General features: G+C 44.0%; 1 protein-coding gene across 2 annotated transcripts in view; it reads right to left on the reverse strand.

Moving 5' to 3' along the window:
* Positions 1–16883, reverse strand: part of SLC38A1 (solute carrier family 38 member 1) — a 38795-nt gene that overhangs the window by 5484 nt on the left and 16428 nt on the right. For both annotated transcript variants that reach the window (XR_013942597.1, XM_080571014.1), the window contains exons 5-15: positions 12602–12675; positions 10880–10972; positions 10463–10544; positions 9582–9664; positions 8596–8654; positions 8348–8473; positions 5972–6051; positions 4691–4791; positions 1437–1555; positions 747–888; positions 543–640 (exon numbers count right to left, since the gene is read on the reverse strand). Coding sequence is in view for 1 of the 2 variants with exons in the window: in XM_080571014.1 (XP_080427140.1) it covers positions 543–640; positions 747–888; positions 1437–1555; positions 4691–4791; positions 5972–6051; positions 8348–8473; positions 8596–8654; positions 9582–9664; positions 10463–10544; positions 10880–10972; positions 12602–12675 (1057 nt within the window). In the remaining variant the exon portion in view is untranslated. The remainder of the gene's footprint in view (positions 1–542; positions 641–746; positions 889–1436; positions 1556–4690; positions 4792–5971; positions 6052–8347; positions 8474–8595; positions 8655–9581; positions 9665–10462; positions 10545–10879; positions 10973–12601; positions 12676–16883) is intronic.

Below are 16883 nucleotides of genomic sequence, written 5' to 3' on the forward strand. Positions count from 1 at the left end.
GACTCATAGATAACTAACAGATTAGTGTCATTAAAAATTACTGGCTGAAACCAAAACCACTTTATTTTTTCCCCATTTCAATTCGTTTCTTAAATGCTGATCATCCCTAAAAAGGAATAAATGAGTCCATCTTTAGGACCTATCAGCTCTGCTCTTCTCAAAGCCTGAAGACAGAGTGTGCTGTGTGCCTTCTGAACTGGCACACTGAAACGCGGAAAGCTCGCTGGGCTGAAAGGGCTGCCAAGGGCAGCTGCAGGAGCACCCATGCCCTGGCCAAAGCCACGGCTGCTTGCAGAGCTGCTGCTCCCCTGGAAGGAAGTGTCCCCAGCTCTAAAGAGAAGGGTCGGGGAGCACAGGGGGCCCTTGCCCCAGGAGACACACAGGGCAAGTGAAAAAGGGAAAGCGAGGCTGCCAGCTGATGGAAGCAAGATGGAAAAGTCAGGAGAAGCAGCTCATGCAAATGTTGAGATTAGGTAGGTTTTCTGTCTAGCCCATTTTAAGGAATGATAAGACAAACACATTGACCGGAAAAGAACACATACCCAAATCCTCTGAGTCAGTTTTGCTCCATCCTGATGTGTAATTTTTAAATACAATGATGAAGGAAGAATGAAAATCAGCATATTGGCAGAAGTGACACCTGCAAAATTCAAATGAATGAGTTTTGTTAGTTGCCAACACCATAATTATTATGCTGCTGATTAGCAGCAGTTTTGTATTAGCAGTACAAAGCCAGGACACTGTACCTACGACTCCAAAAATATCCTTCATGGTTGGGATAAAAATGACTAACAGGTTGATGATAACCAAAAGGACAAAAGTAACCACAACATGACGGCATAAGTCAAATTTTGTTTTTCTCGCCAGCTCAAATAATGATGAACGTACCTGTAGGAAGAGAGAGAGTTTGATGTCAGGAATGGTCTATCAGCCAGTTCAAAGCTCCCTGTAATTATTTCAACTGGTTCTTCATGTGACAATAGGCTCTACACGGATCTGACAGAAATTGTGGGGACTCTGACAAAATACCCTTTGAAACAATCCTTGCAATTAATTTGATATTCCACAACTGTGTGTTTACATACATCCATAGTAGGCTATTCCTCTCTTTCTAGCATGCCTTTTGGGGTCCTTCTGCACCTAAAAATGAACTTCACTTCTGAGTCTGCTCCAGTGAAATCATGTGAAGGAAGAGAAGGCCCTTGTGGGTTCAATTTAAAACTGATTTAAGACCAAAAGTGAATCATTTATTTCCTGCAGGGAGAAGTTCTCCAGAAATTACTGGGAATCTGGTGTGGCAAAAGACTGATCCAAACTCAATTTCTTGTTTTGTAGCTGCAGCATTACTGACTTGGAAATGACCAAGCTGTGTTTTTAAAAAATCCAGCGTATACAGACATTACCTGCTTCCAAACCACGTGGAGACTTTTACTTACAGTGAAAAACAGCACTGGCACTGTGAGTATAACCGCAACAATCACAGCCAAGCGCACTGTCAGGATGAGGATGTCATCTTTGCTCTGGTACTTGTGAAGCAGATCTGACTGCACATTGTCTATGGAAAAGACAATAAGGTAAGTGTTCCGGCAAGCAGGCAATTCATTCACAAAAAATCATTGCTTAACAACAGCCTTCTTGAACAACAAGTGATTTGTCTGTAAACAAAAGAGTATGGAATGAAACATTCTTGAGTTAAAACAGCACTTTGAACCAAATCCTAATGATCCCATTATTCCAGATTAATCCTTTGGAGGCCTGATTTAGGAATGCATCCTAATTCAAGACAGCACATGCCTAAGTCTAAGGTAATTTTCACTGTAGGAAAGACAACAGTGAGACACGCACAAAAGCTTGCTTACATATATATATATATAAATAAATAGGTAAAGTGAAATAAGCTACTTCTAATCAGTTCTGTGGGCTTGTTTTAAAGTTTCAAATGATATAAAAATAACCACATGCACCGCAACGGCTGAGTTTAATATAAATTACAAGGTTGAGCTAAATTGGTCTAAACAGCAAATAAACTCCCAGCACAAAGCAGTGCCTCTGTTCTCAAACAAGAACAAAGCCCGGCTGAGGTCAGCTCTCAGCGGGACATTTTGACATTTGCACTCAAACCCCCGGGCAGCTCCTCTCTCCTCGGAGGGCTGCCCTTCTGTTTTTTTCTTCTCTTGAACCTGCCGCCCCTCCTCGGCAGTGCCCGCGGCTCGGCCCCACGCCGGCCCTGCGCTCCCGGCATGGCCGAGAGAGATCGCCGGGGGTGCCTGGCAGGGAGGCACTGGCGATGCTTTAATAAGCCCTCCTGCAAAAATGCTTCCTTTGCACTCTGATTAAATAGTGGTAACGGATGGGAAAAGCAAGTTGCCGGGGGACCTACGTGCTTGCTTTGTGCCTTTTGAATATCTAGGAACAGCAACCCAGGGAGGCGGCTGTGAAATGCGCCACAGAAACACGCTCGCTACCCTCTGTTTTAGAACAGCTCGAGTTTTCTTTCTGTCTGCTAATCTTAGAAAGCTGACAGAAAAACATAATAGCTCTTAAACCGAAGTCCTTAAGAGGAACTCGGTGGGCACGTGTAGATCAAAACTGTGGTAAAACCTCCTCTTCCTGAGAGCGAAACGCCTACGCTCCCCCCAGGGCGTCCTTCTGGGGCGAGACCATCTCTCAGCGCCTGAATTCCCACCAGGAGAAAGAAAACACTCTCCCACCTCCCTGCAGGTTAGGAGTGGGGTTTTCAAGCCGGGCACATGCACAGCTTCTGCGACACAGAGCTTACTCTGCTCCTGCGAGCACAGACTGCAACTTCTGTACCGCTCACGGACTGCAGCCAGGTAGGAAGTGAAAGGCAAGGCTTACAGTTGAAGGTCTGTTTTCCTTTCAGCTAGATACACCACAGAGCCCAACCACAGTGACCTTTTAGGGGAAGAAAAACACCTCTTTTCTGTAATTCTGCAATGTAAATATAGTCATAACTGCAACACTTTCGAGAACACAGCAAACAGACAAGCACTATTGGCGTAAAAAAGAAATGGCCAAAATTAAAACCCTGGTCTTGCCCAGGCAGGGAAGAGGTTAGAAAACCAAGTGCACATATAAAAGGCAAAATCTTGTCAGTCCCAAGGGTAAGGAGGATTGGAGCGGAGAGGTTTCGCATTCCCTCGGATCCTTTTTGTGCTGCCTCTCATGGCACCGATCCTGCGATCGTCAGTGCTTGCACGAGCCCCAGAGGAGCTGCGCAGAGGCACGCGGTGTCCATGTGCAGGGATGCCTGCTCCGGGAGGAAAATTCCTCTGCTGCTCCCTCCCAAGGGGGCCAGGAGGATGCAGCCTGTATCTCCTCCACGGGCTCCGTGGGGCATGGGAGGTTCCCGGAGAGGATCCTATGGGTATCTGCCTCCTCACATCCCTGGGGCAACCGCACCAGAGCTTCCTCCCTGCCAAAGCGAAGGGTTCATGCTGATTCACTCCCACTGCCCCCCCACGGGGCTACTGATCTAATGCATGCCTGTGAAAATGTTCTAGCTAGCAGCAGTCGGATGAGCACAGCTGCTGCTGCAGTCACTTGCAGCAGATACCCCCTCACCTCCATCAGTTTTATGGGGAAAATTAGAACTGATGACTTCAAATTACTTCAGAGCATGCAGGCTCAAGGCCTTAGGAGCAGAACGAGAGCCTGAGAAAACAAATAACAAGACAGGTACACCTTTGAGAAAAAAAAAAAAAAAGCCAATTTTCATATTTACTATTTTCTTTCCCTTGCAATAGGTGGCTTACAATGAATGGTGTCACAAATGGGGAGATTGTAACAAAAAGGTCACTTGGAATACACAGTGGAGAAGACTGAACACCTTTCGGTGACCCTGAGGTAAAAGGTGAATGTCAATTTTGGCATCTGTCTCATAACCCTTTAGTGGTCTATGAGAAAACACACTACATATCAACATTTCCATTATACAGGGAAATGGGAGTAGCTTCCTGGGCCGCATTCATATTTTATCCTATTTACTTAAAAATTGTACATACTCCCTTAGGACAGCAATACAACATTGTTTGTTTGTTTCTTTAAGTGAATCAATATTCATGAAAAGAGACAGTGCTAGTCCCAGACACTGAAATAACCATCCTTCAGCAGCAGAGCTGGGACATGCCTCTGAGCTTCCCCACCTCTGCTGCCAATTTATTTAACCAACACCTGAAGGAGTGAACCCTAGGGACACAGGAAAAACATGTGGTCCTTTGTCTCTCAATGATGAAAGTACCAGCAGGAAAGCGAAAAAGCTGTGAAGGATCATTTGATACCCATTTCCTAGGACCTGCTCTCAAACCTGTCACATTTTATACAGATGTGCACAACCAGTCACACATCACTTATTACCAAGGCACACAAAATTCAGGTAGGGACTCTGGAATGAAAATCTTGGTAGGGCCCAGCTAATCCCCAGTTCTGCGAAACAAATCTCTTCCTCATATTTTGAATATGCCTTTTGTAAATACTGCTTTCACTTGTGCTTGTCATCCACAGGGGAAAGACAGGAAAGGATTTGTACCTTCAGTATGAAAACACTAAGGAAAATTATTTGAAAAAGTATTTTAATATAAGTGAACGGACTTTTCTTTCCAGCTGGGATTTGTTACTGATTTCACATGTATTCCCTTTCTGCTTTGATCAGTAAAGTCTGCATACTTACCATAGAAAGTCAAATAGCCAAATATGGCAGTCATAAAGTACATCACAAACATGGCAAAAAATGAGATATTTGAAACCAACTGCATTTTTTTCTGTGAACGGCTGGGGAAAGAAGAAAAGAAGAGAACAAATAAAATGGTTGGACTGTGTTTCTGAATAGCTGCTTAAAAATGTATCAAGCCTTTGCATAAACATATCAATTCTGCAGAGACTCATGAATGCATTTTCATTTAAAACAGGAATTAATTGACAGCTGCATAGGGAAGAGAAAGGCGGGACAATGGACCTCGGAGTTTAAGTAAAGACATGCTGTGACCACCCTGTGGCTCTGCTCCCCAGCCATACTCTTGTAACCGGAGGGAAGGGCGAAGCTGATGGGCAGGGAGAGCCCTTAAACACTTCAGTAATTAAATTAAAAAGCCAAAATATAAGGACAGTAGAAGTGTACAAAGAAAAAAAAAACAACAACATTCTGAATGTTTGCAGAAAAAAACAACACATTTGTATCCTCCATGGGTAGAAAATAATAGGTGTATACAGACCACTGTAGCAAAATAGATTAAGTGTAAACGTTTCATTTTTAGATATTTGCTCTGAAATATATAAAGTATAGTATATAAAAATAGATATGCTTTTAAATCCACACAGGGATGCCTTCAACAGGCCCCTGAGCACCTGCTGAAGCCACGTGAAACTCAAAGCACGCAGCTTTGAGGGCACCCTGGGGGTCCCCAGGGGTCTGGCTGTTCCCGACCCCCTGCTCCGGTGCCGCCCCCGCCTGCCCAGGCCCAGGCCCCACGCCAGGCCCCAGCAAGGCCGCAGCGTGGCCGGGCCCCAGCTCCCCGCAGCCCTGCCCGAGGCTGCACCAAGCCAGCCGGCCTGGCGACGGCGTCGCAGCACGGGCGAGGCTGAAAGCGATTTTTGTTTCTGGTATTGCACCAGATTTTTAGTTGCGCTGGAACAAATGCCGTGGGCTGAACACACGTCTCCCTCCTGTGCAAAATAACGGTCGGCACAACTTGGCTCTCCCCAGGCTGCTGTGTACTTCCAGAGAAAACTCCCAAAGTATTGCATTATCCTCAGCTTCCCTCCACCCCAATGGCACATCTGGGAGGCCAGATTTCCTAGCTGACAGCCACACTCGCTGGCTTGTTTGGTTTTATTAAAGCATATCTCCTCCGAATGGCACGAATGACTCAGAGCACCTCTGCACTAACATTTTCCATGCAAAACAGTGCAAAACAATTAACTGAAAAAAAAAAAAGAAAAGAGAAAGGCTTACTCTTTAAGTTCGCTGTAAATTGGAAGGACTGACGGGTGGCACACGAACGCGAAAGCGATGGTGGGCAAAGCATACACAGTCTGTTCAGAGAGAGTTTCAGACAAAAAGTTAAGAAGAATAAGTATTTTACCCAGAGTCATAAAGACATGGTCTGTGTTCAGCTACCTCAGCTCCCAGCTCTCTGGACTCTTCAACTGAACGTTGAAAGCCCTATTTAGAGAAGGCAGGAGACCTGTCGACTGGCACGTATTTAACAAAACATGGAGAGCAGCGCTCTTTCAATGGGAGGACAACATCTTGGCGCTGGTCATGCAAGCACAGCCCTGACTTTGTCCTCAGCGCGCAGTGGTGGATGCCACGCGGCTGTGGGTTTTGCTCCCTGGGATGGGTCTCCCTGCCCAGCTACTGCCACCGACACTAGCACACCGCCACGTGTAAGGGGGACGGACGTATGGTGGGTCACCGCTACGCTACCCTGCCTCGGTATGGAGAGGGGTGCGCACCCATGGTGCTAAGGCTGAAGTCCTGAAGATGAAGCCCATATCCAGACTGTAAGAAAAGAGAAGAGGAATGCAGAACTTACAAATAAATGGATATTTCAAGGTACCAGACTGAGCCCCTTCATTTCCCAGGCCAACAAAAGGGCTAGGAGGAGTGTGGAGGGAGCATGCTTTTCCTTGGGGAAAGAGAGAGACCGTTACGTCACTACGAAGCGCAGAGGGCCTCTGAGGGGAACCTCACCCCCTGCTCAACCAAGAATCTGAGCGGGTTTCAGTGGTCACCATTTGGCCAAACTTTATGAACGATCTCAGAGCTCAAGCACTTCCATTCTCCCCAGGAAACCGGTACGAGCTGAGATCACATGAAAAACAGGTCCTCCTGGGAGGATAAAATGAATTGATCCCTATGGGCAGCTCTCCCTGGTGCTGTGAGTTTTCCTCACGCTGGCCACAGGACAACCATTGCCACAGAAGCAGTCCTGGAGCTGCCCAGTGGGGTATGTCCCCACCCCGTGAGACTGAGAAAGCACACTACTTGCTCTCTGGTGGTCCTTCCATAGCCAGACCTGTGCTGCCTTCTCTCACTCACTTCCAGCACACTGCTGATGTGGAGTCTCCACTCTTGGAGATACCCAGAAGACATCTGGACGTGGTCCTGGTCAACCTGCTCTAGGTGCCCCTGAGTTAGCAGGGGGTTGGACCAGATGGCCTGCAGAGGTCCCTTCCAGCCTCAGCCATTCTGTGATCCCGTGAAACTGGATCTCCTCTCACACATCTAAATTGCTAAATTGATTGGCAAACTCTTGGCCCTGAAAGCAAATCTCTAAAGCTCAGGTCCAGCGTGCCTCATTCAGATGGACCGATCCTTCTGATGGGTATCTATTGACTCTGAGGTAAACACTGACGCTTACTTCAGGAGAGTAAGATTGCCTTTTGTCACTATCTATCTAAAATGTACCTACTCCCATGTCGCTACTGCACACCAAGTTGACTACTTCTTGGTCAGTCACACTGGCTCTGGGCCGATCGCTGCCCACAACTGAAGAAAAGTGCTCAAATTAGTTCACATTGATTTCTTGGACTTAGGCAGGTAGGATGAATTTTTAAAAAAGCTTAATTTTTTCAGGCATATACTATACATACGCATTCTCTATAAATGCAATGGTGACAATCCGAGGACCCTGCCCTACTGGATAAGGTGCCGTGCAAGGATCACTGCAAACCGGCACAGCTGGAAGAAGCAATCCTCCTGCTCCCACAGCTACAGCCAGTTGCTCTTTCGCACTCTCTTGGCACAACTTTTTGTGCAGCTGTGTGGCGATCAAGGAAAGCATCCAGCTGAAAGGCAATCAAATTTTTGCTGGATTAGCTTTCAACTGTATCCTTTTCCTGATCCAGTTCACCATATGGCTATAAAAACACATACCCTGTCACAAAGAAGTGGTTTGTGCACAGAAGGACAGACAGATTACTTCTGGCCTTTGGATGCAGGCTTACAGTGTCTGCTGAACCACAGTCTAAGAACTCAGTCGCAGCACAGACAGTAAGAAGCAGCAGAAAGGAAAACTCTCCTAAACAAAGCATTTGTTGTCCGGTGGCAACTCGGGCTCGCAGCCTTAGCACATGTACTACCAAGGCAGCTCAGCCTATCTCAGCTTCCTGGGGAACGGAGCAGCAGAGCAAGACTGCAAGGAGCTACAGGTGTTTATGGCTCCTCCATAAGACCGGGCAAGGACTCCCATTGTGCATTCGCCATCGGAGCACGTGTGGAAGCATGGAGGGGCAGGCCCTACGTGGTGCTGAGCTGATTAAGGACATGGAGTGTAGGTGCATGTATTATGTGAATCAAAAGTAAGTATCATAAAAAGAAACATACCTTGGAATTAAAGATAACATACTTTGGCTTACACATATGCTCATGTGCTGAGCTATTTGATAGGATAGGTGATGTTGCATTTAGCTCCAATTCGTAACAGGGAATTTGAAACTTCTTGTAAATAACCTAGGGCAAAAGCAGAAAACAGCTGTTAAGAATAATACTAAAAAGCAAATTCTAATTGAATTAAGAAATTCTGAATATGCTATCAAGTGACTAATCCAATGAAGAGACCAAGCTTAACTTACCACTATGAGGAAAAATACCATGCAGCTTAATGAAAATCCACTGGTATAGCCAAGATACCCTGAAATAAATTAAAAAGAAATCTTACACAAGGTTATTTTATTAGCCGTATCTTGCTTTTTAATTCTCTACTTAATGAAGAATTAAAATGCATTATACATTTAATATGTATTACAAGCTTCTGGGCAGGACAAAAGCATTCCTGGTTGGTGTGGGAGCCTTCCATGTTGCAAGCCTCCGGCTTTCAGACAGACCAGGGCTTTGATCTAACCAATGTGACACACACCTTCCTTCCCAAAGGTAATCGTTACAGTAGTTTAACTAATTTTACTTTTGAAAGGGGCTGTGGTAATTGAAACATACTTGAAAATGTAAAATTGCAATCAGAACATGACCCAGATTCCCCACTATGCAGAGAAATGTGAGCTTACTATGGGTTAGTTTCTCAAAAGGAAGATCCCAAGAGGAATTCAGTGCCAAAACTTGTTACATGGCTTTAAAACACACATAGTGCACCATCTGGCATCTCTGTGGACTCAAACGTATTTGGAAATGTGGTTCTCTATACACACCTTACTTACAAAGCCAATACCTCCAATTAACCCAACCACTGAAAATTTCAATGCTGATAGAAAAATAAGCAATTTTTTATAATCTTACAGTTTGTTTGTGAATATATTTTTACAGGCCACACATACAGTAGAGTCAGTCACCTTATGAAATAAACACCCTCTTAACCATATTTTTTAAAATCTATTTCCCTAATTATGTGGATGAGGCTGGTTTATACTGAGTTCAACTGCTGTAAAAATTTAGGCCTTCTTTTTTCCAAGACGCTCAAAACACAGCTTCTTCCTGGACCAGAGAGGCTGCTTAAATTACAATGAGAGCACAATTTTTTTATTATATTTGAGTTGCCAGTGTGGCTGTCAGAGGCACAATGTCTGGGCTCCTGTATTTTATACTCACAATGGCATTTACATCTTACCTAAGTTCTTAAGGAGACATAAAGGGAGGATGATACCAAACGTCACTGTAACAACAAGAATCCGCCCATCCACGTACCATGCCCTGTATAAAACATTAAAAAAGTACCGTGAACACACCTTAAACCCTCTCTGGTTTTCCTCACACTCAGTCATCCTCTTTGCTGCAATTACAGAAGCATCTTCCGTATCCTTACACTATGGAAGGAGAGATAGGGGCCACATCTGAACTTTGCAGAGTACCAGAGTCGTTCGGCATCCAGCTCTTAAAACATGGCACTGCTCTGCCTCAGACGCAGCACTATTGGTGTTCTGTGTGATGTACTTTCACTGCTTTGTTTAGTATGAAAACCTGAGGAAAGGGATCTCTACCTTCTTCTTTGTGTTCTACAATACATCATATAATCCTGTGTAAAGGATATTTATTACTATAAAGAAATGCCATCCCTCTACTAAAGAAGCTGGTAAATGTCAAGGAGTGACAACTGGCAGAAATCTAAGTATAATATTCTGTCTTTGTCATATATTAGTATAGAACAATTTTCTTCAGGGGCAAAAAAGTCCTGTAAGATGTTAAAAATGCAGGTAAAAACATAATATCTTAAACTTGCATTGTTCCCAATATATTTAAGTTTTGCCCTACACTGTAAAAGACAAAACTTGTAATTCTGCACAAAAATCTGGTGTGCAAAGAGAGTAACTACTGATGACTTCACCTTTAATTTCCTATCCATCCTCTTGTCTTTTGCAAAGTTTTCTAGTATTTTATGAATCCACTGAGATATTCCTGTGATCTACTTAAGGGTTTTTATAAACATATGCTCAAGACTACCTAGACAATGTTAAATTCTGTAATCTAATCACCAAAATATATTCGACTTACGAAAAAGTTTCTTCTTTTCCCATTAGAAACTTTATGGCAGAAGGCAGCTCATTTTTGACTATGAAGAGATAGCTCAACATTGCTGGTGGAACAAGAGAATCACTTTAGAAAACAGGTGACATATTTTGTAGAATAAGTACATAGAAGCATCATGAACATTTTCCCACATCAAATTCTAATGATAGAAGACCGAGAACTGTAACTGACTGTGAAATACCAATCATTCAGTAATACAGCATCTTGAAAGGGCTGCACGCAAAATGCTATTGAGACCAATACAGAGGAGCATGAGGATCCCAAGACATTACAAAGAGAATGGGGAACCTGTCTGGTTAGAAGGCATAACATTTTTAAGATCTTCCCCTATTGTTTGTTTGTTTGTTTTTGTTTTGATTTAATATCCCTCATCTCCTTTACCTCCAACGTTCTGAAGAGATGTAGATCCAAAGACAATCATTTTCCCTGGGGTGCCAAAGACCTGCTCACCAAGCTTTTCATACACCATGCAGCCTGTGTTAAAAGAAATGAGGAGAAAGGTAAAGAATTCACCAGCAAAAGCTGTTGAGTCAAACCGCTTGTGATTCCTTTCCCACTAACCTTTCCTCTGTACAACTATATCTTTCCATTGTTACTAAATAGAAAGCTTTCTTGTAATTGCTAGGGCTGAAACTTATGGAGCAATGTTTTTTTGGTATCTATAAATGCTGTCTTTGGCTACCAATCATTTATGAGACTGAGGCTTTTCACGAGGCTTTTACACCCCCTTACTGAGTCCATCGATACACCTAGTGGCATTTTAAGTTCTGGCATATTAGCTTTGCAGTCTCAATGAGAGAAAGGTTGAAGGCCTTCTCTCCAGTCCAAATTCAGTACAGCAGGGACCACAAGCCAGTACTGGCAGCCTGGCCACAACAGACACCAGACTGCAACTCTGTAATTCTGCTTGGTTTGACTAAATGATACAAATGAAGGCAGCCACTAGTTCACAGGATGATTTACAGTTTTTAATGATGATGCCTTAACTTGTGAATTCTCAAATGTGGTATGTTTTTGGTAAAAGCAGGGAACAGTGTAAATTATAACTAAAAAGTATCTGTCAAGCTTGAGAAACTCCTCTATTAATTGGATTGTGTTTCTGTTAAATGCTTTTTTTTTTCCTTGGCTGTGATTCAGGCTGAGAAAAAAAAGACTGGATATTGTGAAGATGGTGAGAATCACAAGAACAGAAAGAGAAATACTGCAGATGTTACAGCGAACAGATTATTTTAAAAATGGATCTCATTGTTTGTTTTTCTCTACATTTCCTTATAGCTGGCATTTCTTGTTTAAAGCTTGTATAAACAGTAACTTTGAGCTTAGTTGTAATGATGTATCAGTGATCCAGCAGCACAGAAACCAGGGCTTAGATTTTGGGAACTAAGAGGGCACAAATGTGTCAACAATTAGGCCTTCACACCTAGTTTAAATAAGTAGTTGCTGCCTTTGCACACACTATAATAATAACTCATGTGCATCCAAATTACGTATTAAAATACGACAGTGTTCTTATGCACAGATAATTTTAAAAATATGTCTTCAGCGGTTGTTACTCAAAGAGACTCTTGACTTAGAGCACAAAGCCTCTTTAACACTGTAGACAACTTCTAATTTCTGTGTTTAGAAATGTGTTTTGCTTAGAGTTATACTACTCTCTGTGGAGGAACTGTTTCTTTTTATTTTCTTCTAGGAAAACTCATGAATTTCACACTAGCTGTTAACAACGAGCTGTATTTCCAAGTAAGCTGGCTTACCTGGATAGGCAGAGATTCACTACATTTCATTTGAAATTGATTTTGTAATGCAAAGAAACTATTTGAACTGTTTCTTCTAGCTCACTAAAAACATTTCCTTGCAGCAGAATCCACTTGTTGGCTTGATTTTTTTCTCTTTACAGTGATGGTCAGCTGTCATTCTCCTTTGCCATGACATACATTATTTTTAATTCTGGGCTTCTGACCCACAATCTTTTAGGACTTTCTTTTGTGTCAGCAAGGTGATAGAAACTCTGTCTTTCACAAAGTACCTGGCCTTATTCTGAGCACTTTTTACCTCTTATTCCTTACAAGTCCACTGAAATGGTACAGTAACATCTTAGATTACCTGTTTCCTTTGAACACACCAACAGGAGATATATTGAATAAATAGACAGCAATGTCACGGAAACCAAAAGCAGCCTACAAAAGAACGAAAGATAAAGCTTACTGTAAAAGCAGAGCTCTAACATTGCAATATTTTACACGTTGGGTCATATCCCCATTGATGCCAAGATATTTTTTATAATCTTCTGAGAATGCAAAAAGCCCTATAAACAAGAGTGATTAACATGCTGTTTGCAGTTCCACCAGACTAGAGAGGAGCTATAAAGCCTTGTATGCAGAGGAATTCAACCAAGTAAAGCTTAGAAAAAATGCAGCCTGTTACTGAGTTATACCCTTCCTTGTTGAGGGAAGCAAGAATGAAGATGTCTCATCATATAGGAATTAGGATTTAATCAGAGCAGGGATGAGCCAGGTATATTCCTTACTACCCAGTCTAAAGCATTTTTTCTGGAAGCTGAGTAAAAATTTCAGAAGGAAGTCCTCTATTTAAAGCTTTCCATGCCAGATGCAAGCATCTCTTCCCAAGACACGTGTCACATGCCACCAGAGGGGTGCCTCGATGGCTTTCTATGTGCCTCCCAGTGCCGAAGGAGTGGTAAGGGGAGGGAGGTTAATACCACCCAGAGATGTCTTGCTCCATCCAGCCCTCCACAGGCAAAAAGGACCTGAATGTGAACTCAGCTCGATGAATAATGTGGTCTCTAGCTTCAGTTCTGTCCGTGTCCTCGCAATGAGTGATCCCAAGGGTTGGGGCCTCTGGGCTTTAGATGTTAGGCATGGAGATGGCTGAGCCTGCACCTATCCCCTCACCACTCACAGACTGTCTTCTCCTGCGAGTAAGGCAGAAAGCAAAGGCTTACGCTTCATCCAGGAAGGGACAGGTGTTCCCTCACTGATGTCACTCCCCGTTCTGCCGTGATCCATAGTTTGACTTTGCACATAGAAGAATTGCAGGAAGCAATGACTGAACTGTTTGTGTAGGGAACTTGCTGGCACAAATGATAATTAGTCAGTGCCGGGGGCTAAGTGCATAAAAACACATTTGCTCATTGCTCTATGTCTTTAAGCCAAGCACTATGTGTGCCTTCCCCTCTGACACTGACACACAAAGACCTGATGATGTTTTCATGATGTGTGTGAAGAGCATTCAGACAATCTGTTGGCAATTCCTCTCTTTATTATGACAACTACCCTTGGGACACCGAGGAAAACAAGCCTAAAATTTAACACAAAACATGCTGCTGCCACAGATAGGCTGCAACGCATCTTTTTCATAGGAACACGTAGAAGGATCAGGATAAGAAGCCTCCTCCCTCCCCTTTTTTACCGTTTTGGACTAGAAACACTTTAGTGCCAAATACCGACCCACTAGTTTCTTAGGGCCGGAGGAGCTGGGAGGTGGTAGAAGGAACTGCTCTTTTGTGGAGAAATGGTTGACAGCAACACCACGCTTCTCGTACAGCCCAAAGGGTGTTTCTCCTTGGGGAGGTGAGGGGAAAGGAGCTTGCACTGGCTGAGGTCACTCTGCTCCATTTTTTAAAGACTTGCTAAGCCCTGCTGCTGCCCACGTCCCCTCCAGACCCGCTACGCCCCTGTCTGCGTGGAGGCATGGTGCTCGCAGCCCCGGCAGCCAGGCTGAGTCACTCCCAGCCCCAAGTGGCCCTGGCTGCACAAGCCAGCACCAAGTCTATTTTAATATTAAAAGCTCCCGTTCTGCAGGCACTGAGCTCATGGAGTCTTCGCAGCGGTAAAAATAACACCCCCGAGCAGCCAGGTATTTGTCTGATCTGTTGTCCTTAGCTCCCCGTAGGACCCGCACGGAGATGCTTGGTGTTCTCCTTAGCACTGCATGAGGAACTTGTTTGTGTTAGGACTGCGGTGCGGACAGGGATACTCGCGCCAGAACCGCCCCTTGGAAAGGAAAGGAAATGTCCCTGCCACTCGCCTCGTGCAAATTCAAAACAGAAGCGGGGTAGCTCGCGCTGTCGTCTCAATACTTATTATTTTGCCTACTTTTAAAGCAGTGCTGGCAGCTCTGCAAGCAATCAGCACATGCAGAGCTCACCTCCCCCAACAAATCCAGAATAAACAGTTTAGGGCAGGGGACCGATACAGTGCTAGGAAGAACAAACTGTTCCTGCGACACCGCTGCTGTTTGCTCACAGCTGCCACATTACCAAGCTGGCTCAAACACCTACTGTCCCCAGCCCTCCGTGGAGTTCAGGCTGCAGGGCCGGGGGGCTTGTGCAGCCCCCTGCCTTCTGCACGGAGCAGCTCCGAACCCCACAGGGCATGGGGCGCGGAGGAGCGAGGCGGAGCAGGGCCATGCCACCACAGGTCACCCAGCCTGGTGACAGCTTCCAGCCGGCCTCAGCAGAGGCGGCCGCAGAAAGCAGAGTGAAACTTCATCTGTCGCCTCACACCACACCTCATCCAACAAGCTCTGTGTCTCAGAAGGGTTTTTCAGACCCCATGCACTGTGGGGCTAAGTATGGGCTGAAGGCACCTCACACTTGGGCGGCCCACGTGTCTCTGCAGTGCAATCCATCGCTCTGCGGTGGGTGAAACCACCGGCAGGGTGAGCTACCTACGAGTGCTCCTGCCATTCCTAGCTGGCCTGGCCCTTCTGTATCTCCCCGAGCCTTTTGTGACATCCTTATGCAGCAGGAAGGCTTTCTGTCCTTTTTTTTCACACAAGAAAGGACGTTCTTCTTTGGTGTAGGTTGTGGTTACTAAAAATATTAGGATTAAGTTCCTCTGAGTTCCTCAGCTGTTTTGCGTAAAAAGTGTGACGCTTTACTATGGCAATCAGCTATGCAAATATTATGTGACAGTACATACCCATCATCATATTTATTTTGTACGTCTTACGCCAAGAATATAGGACCTGAACTGATCCTGGTGCAGTGGGTGCACATTTCACACTCAAGTAGCATAAAAATTGTGAGAGTGGAAATCAGCTTGGGTCTGCTTTGAGCTGAAAATGCTCGTTCAGTTCTTCCTCCTCTGCTTTCTATTTTTCAGAGATGGTGCGAGCCAGTACTGGCAGACAGATGACCCGGACAAAGCAAACTAGAAACTTTCCAGATTTCTGCTGTTCTAGAGCAATGAATGTAAGTGCTTTCTCATGTGCAAAAAGAAATCAAATTCATGCTAGGACTTAATCTTTTATCACTTGTAAAGCAGAAATGGTTCTAAGATCTGCCTGGGACAGAGACAGAAGAACCATACATTTGTGGGAAAAATGCACTGACCGAGAGTGTGAGCAAAAATATAAAAATAATGGTCTAGCTTTAACTACGAGTCTATTGCATGGTGAAAGGACAATTTAAAGCAGTTCAATTTTCAGGCATAACTACAGACAGCACATTAAGATGCTGTATCTCCAGGCTTCAAAGGCAAAATCTCTGCTTGCCCGGTCAGAAAGGTCCTGCTAGCTTCCTTACCTTTCATCTCAGCAGGCTGATCTATCTCCAAGCCAACAAATCTAAAGGAATTATAAAACTAACAAAAACAATTACCCTCACTTAAACCCACACGGTCTAATTCTGTAGAGAATAATGCTGTTATTTACTATATAAAACCTCTACCCAGCTATCAGCTTTGGTGGTTTTTTGTACAGCTAGGTGGTACGCAGCTATACACTCACTACTCGGACCAAGACTAGCCTAGTTTCCACCACAAGTTGTTTGAAGTTTTGCTAGTGTTCACACCACTTATCTGATCTACTTCACTTATAAGAAACTGCCTTTTTACATCCTTTAGAGCAAATGCATTTCACTTAAACTCTCATGAAAAACTGTTCGCTGAGAGAGAGAAGAGGATGAGATTACTTATGGAAAACTAAAGCAATTGAGGGTGAAATTGAAGGTGCTCTATAATCTCCTCTTGTAGAGTAGATGTAAAAAGTTACTGTTCTTTAGCTGAGACACTGGTCTCCCAGAAGAGGTAACAAGGCTGAGCAGAGGTGACTTTTTTGGTTACAGCAGTTTTTACAAACCCCAGTCTGTGCCCTCTGAGGTTTGCTTATCAGAGAGCATGGGTGGAGAATCATAAACAGGTTACTACCATATGCTGGTTAAAAAAAGAAAAACGAAAAAAAATAAATTAATATTAATATTAAATATTAAATAAACTCAGTCCCTCTGCATAAAATAAAAAAAATCTAAATTAGAGTCCATCTACTTTATAGCCTAGCTTAGTTGCAACACAATTATGAGACTTTGTACATTCTTAATGTAAGTCAATTAATTCCTTGGATTATTCTCAGCCACTCCCAACCA

The sequence above is a fragment of the Anser brachyrhynchus genome (genome assembly GCF_964034855.1).
Source record: "Anser brachyrhynchus genome assembly, chromosome: 1".
In the NCBI taxonomy this organism is placed as follows: Eukaryota; Metazoa; Chordata; class Aves; order Anseriformes; family Anatidae; genus Anser; species Anser brachyrhynchus.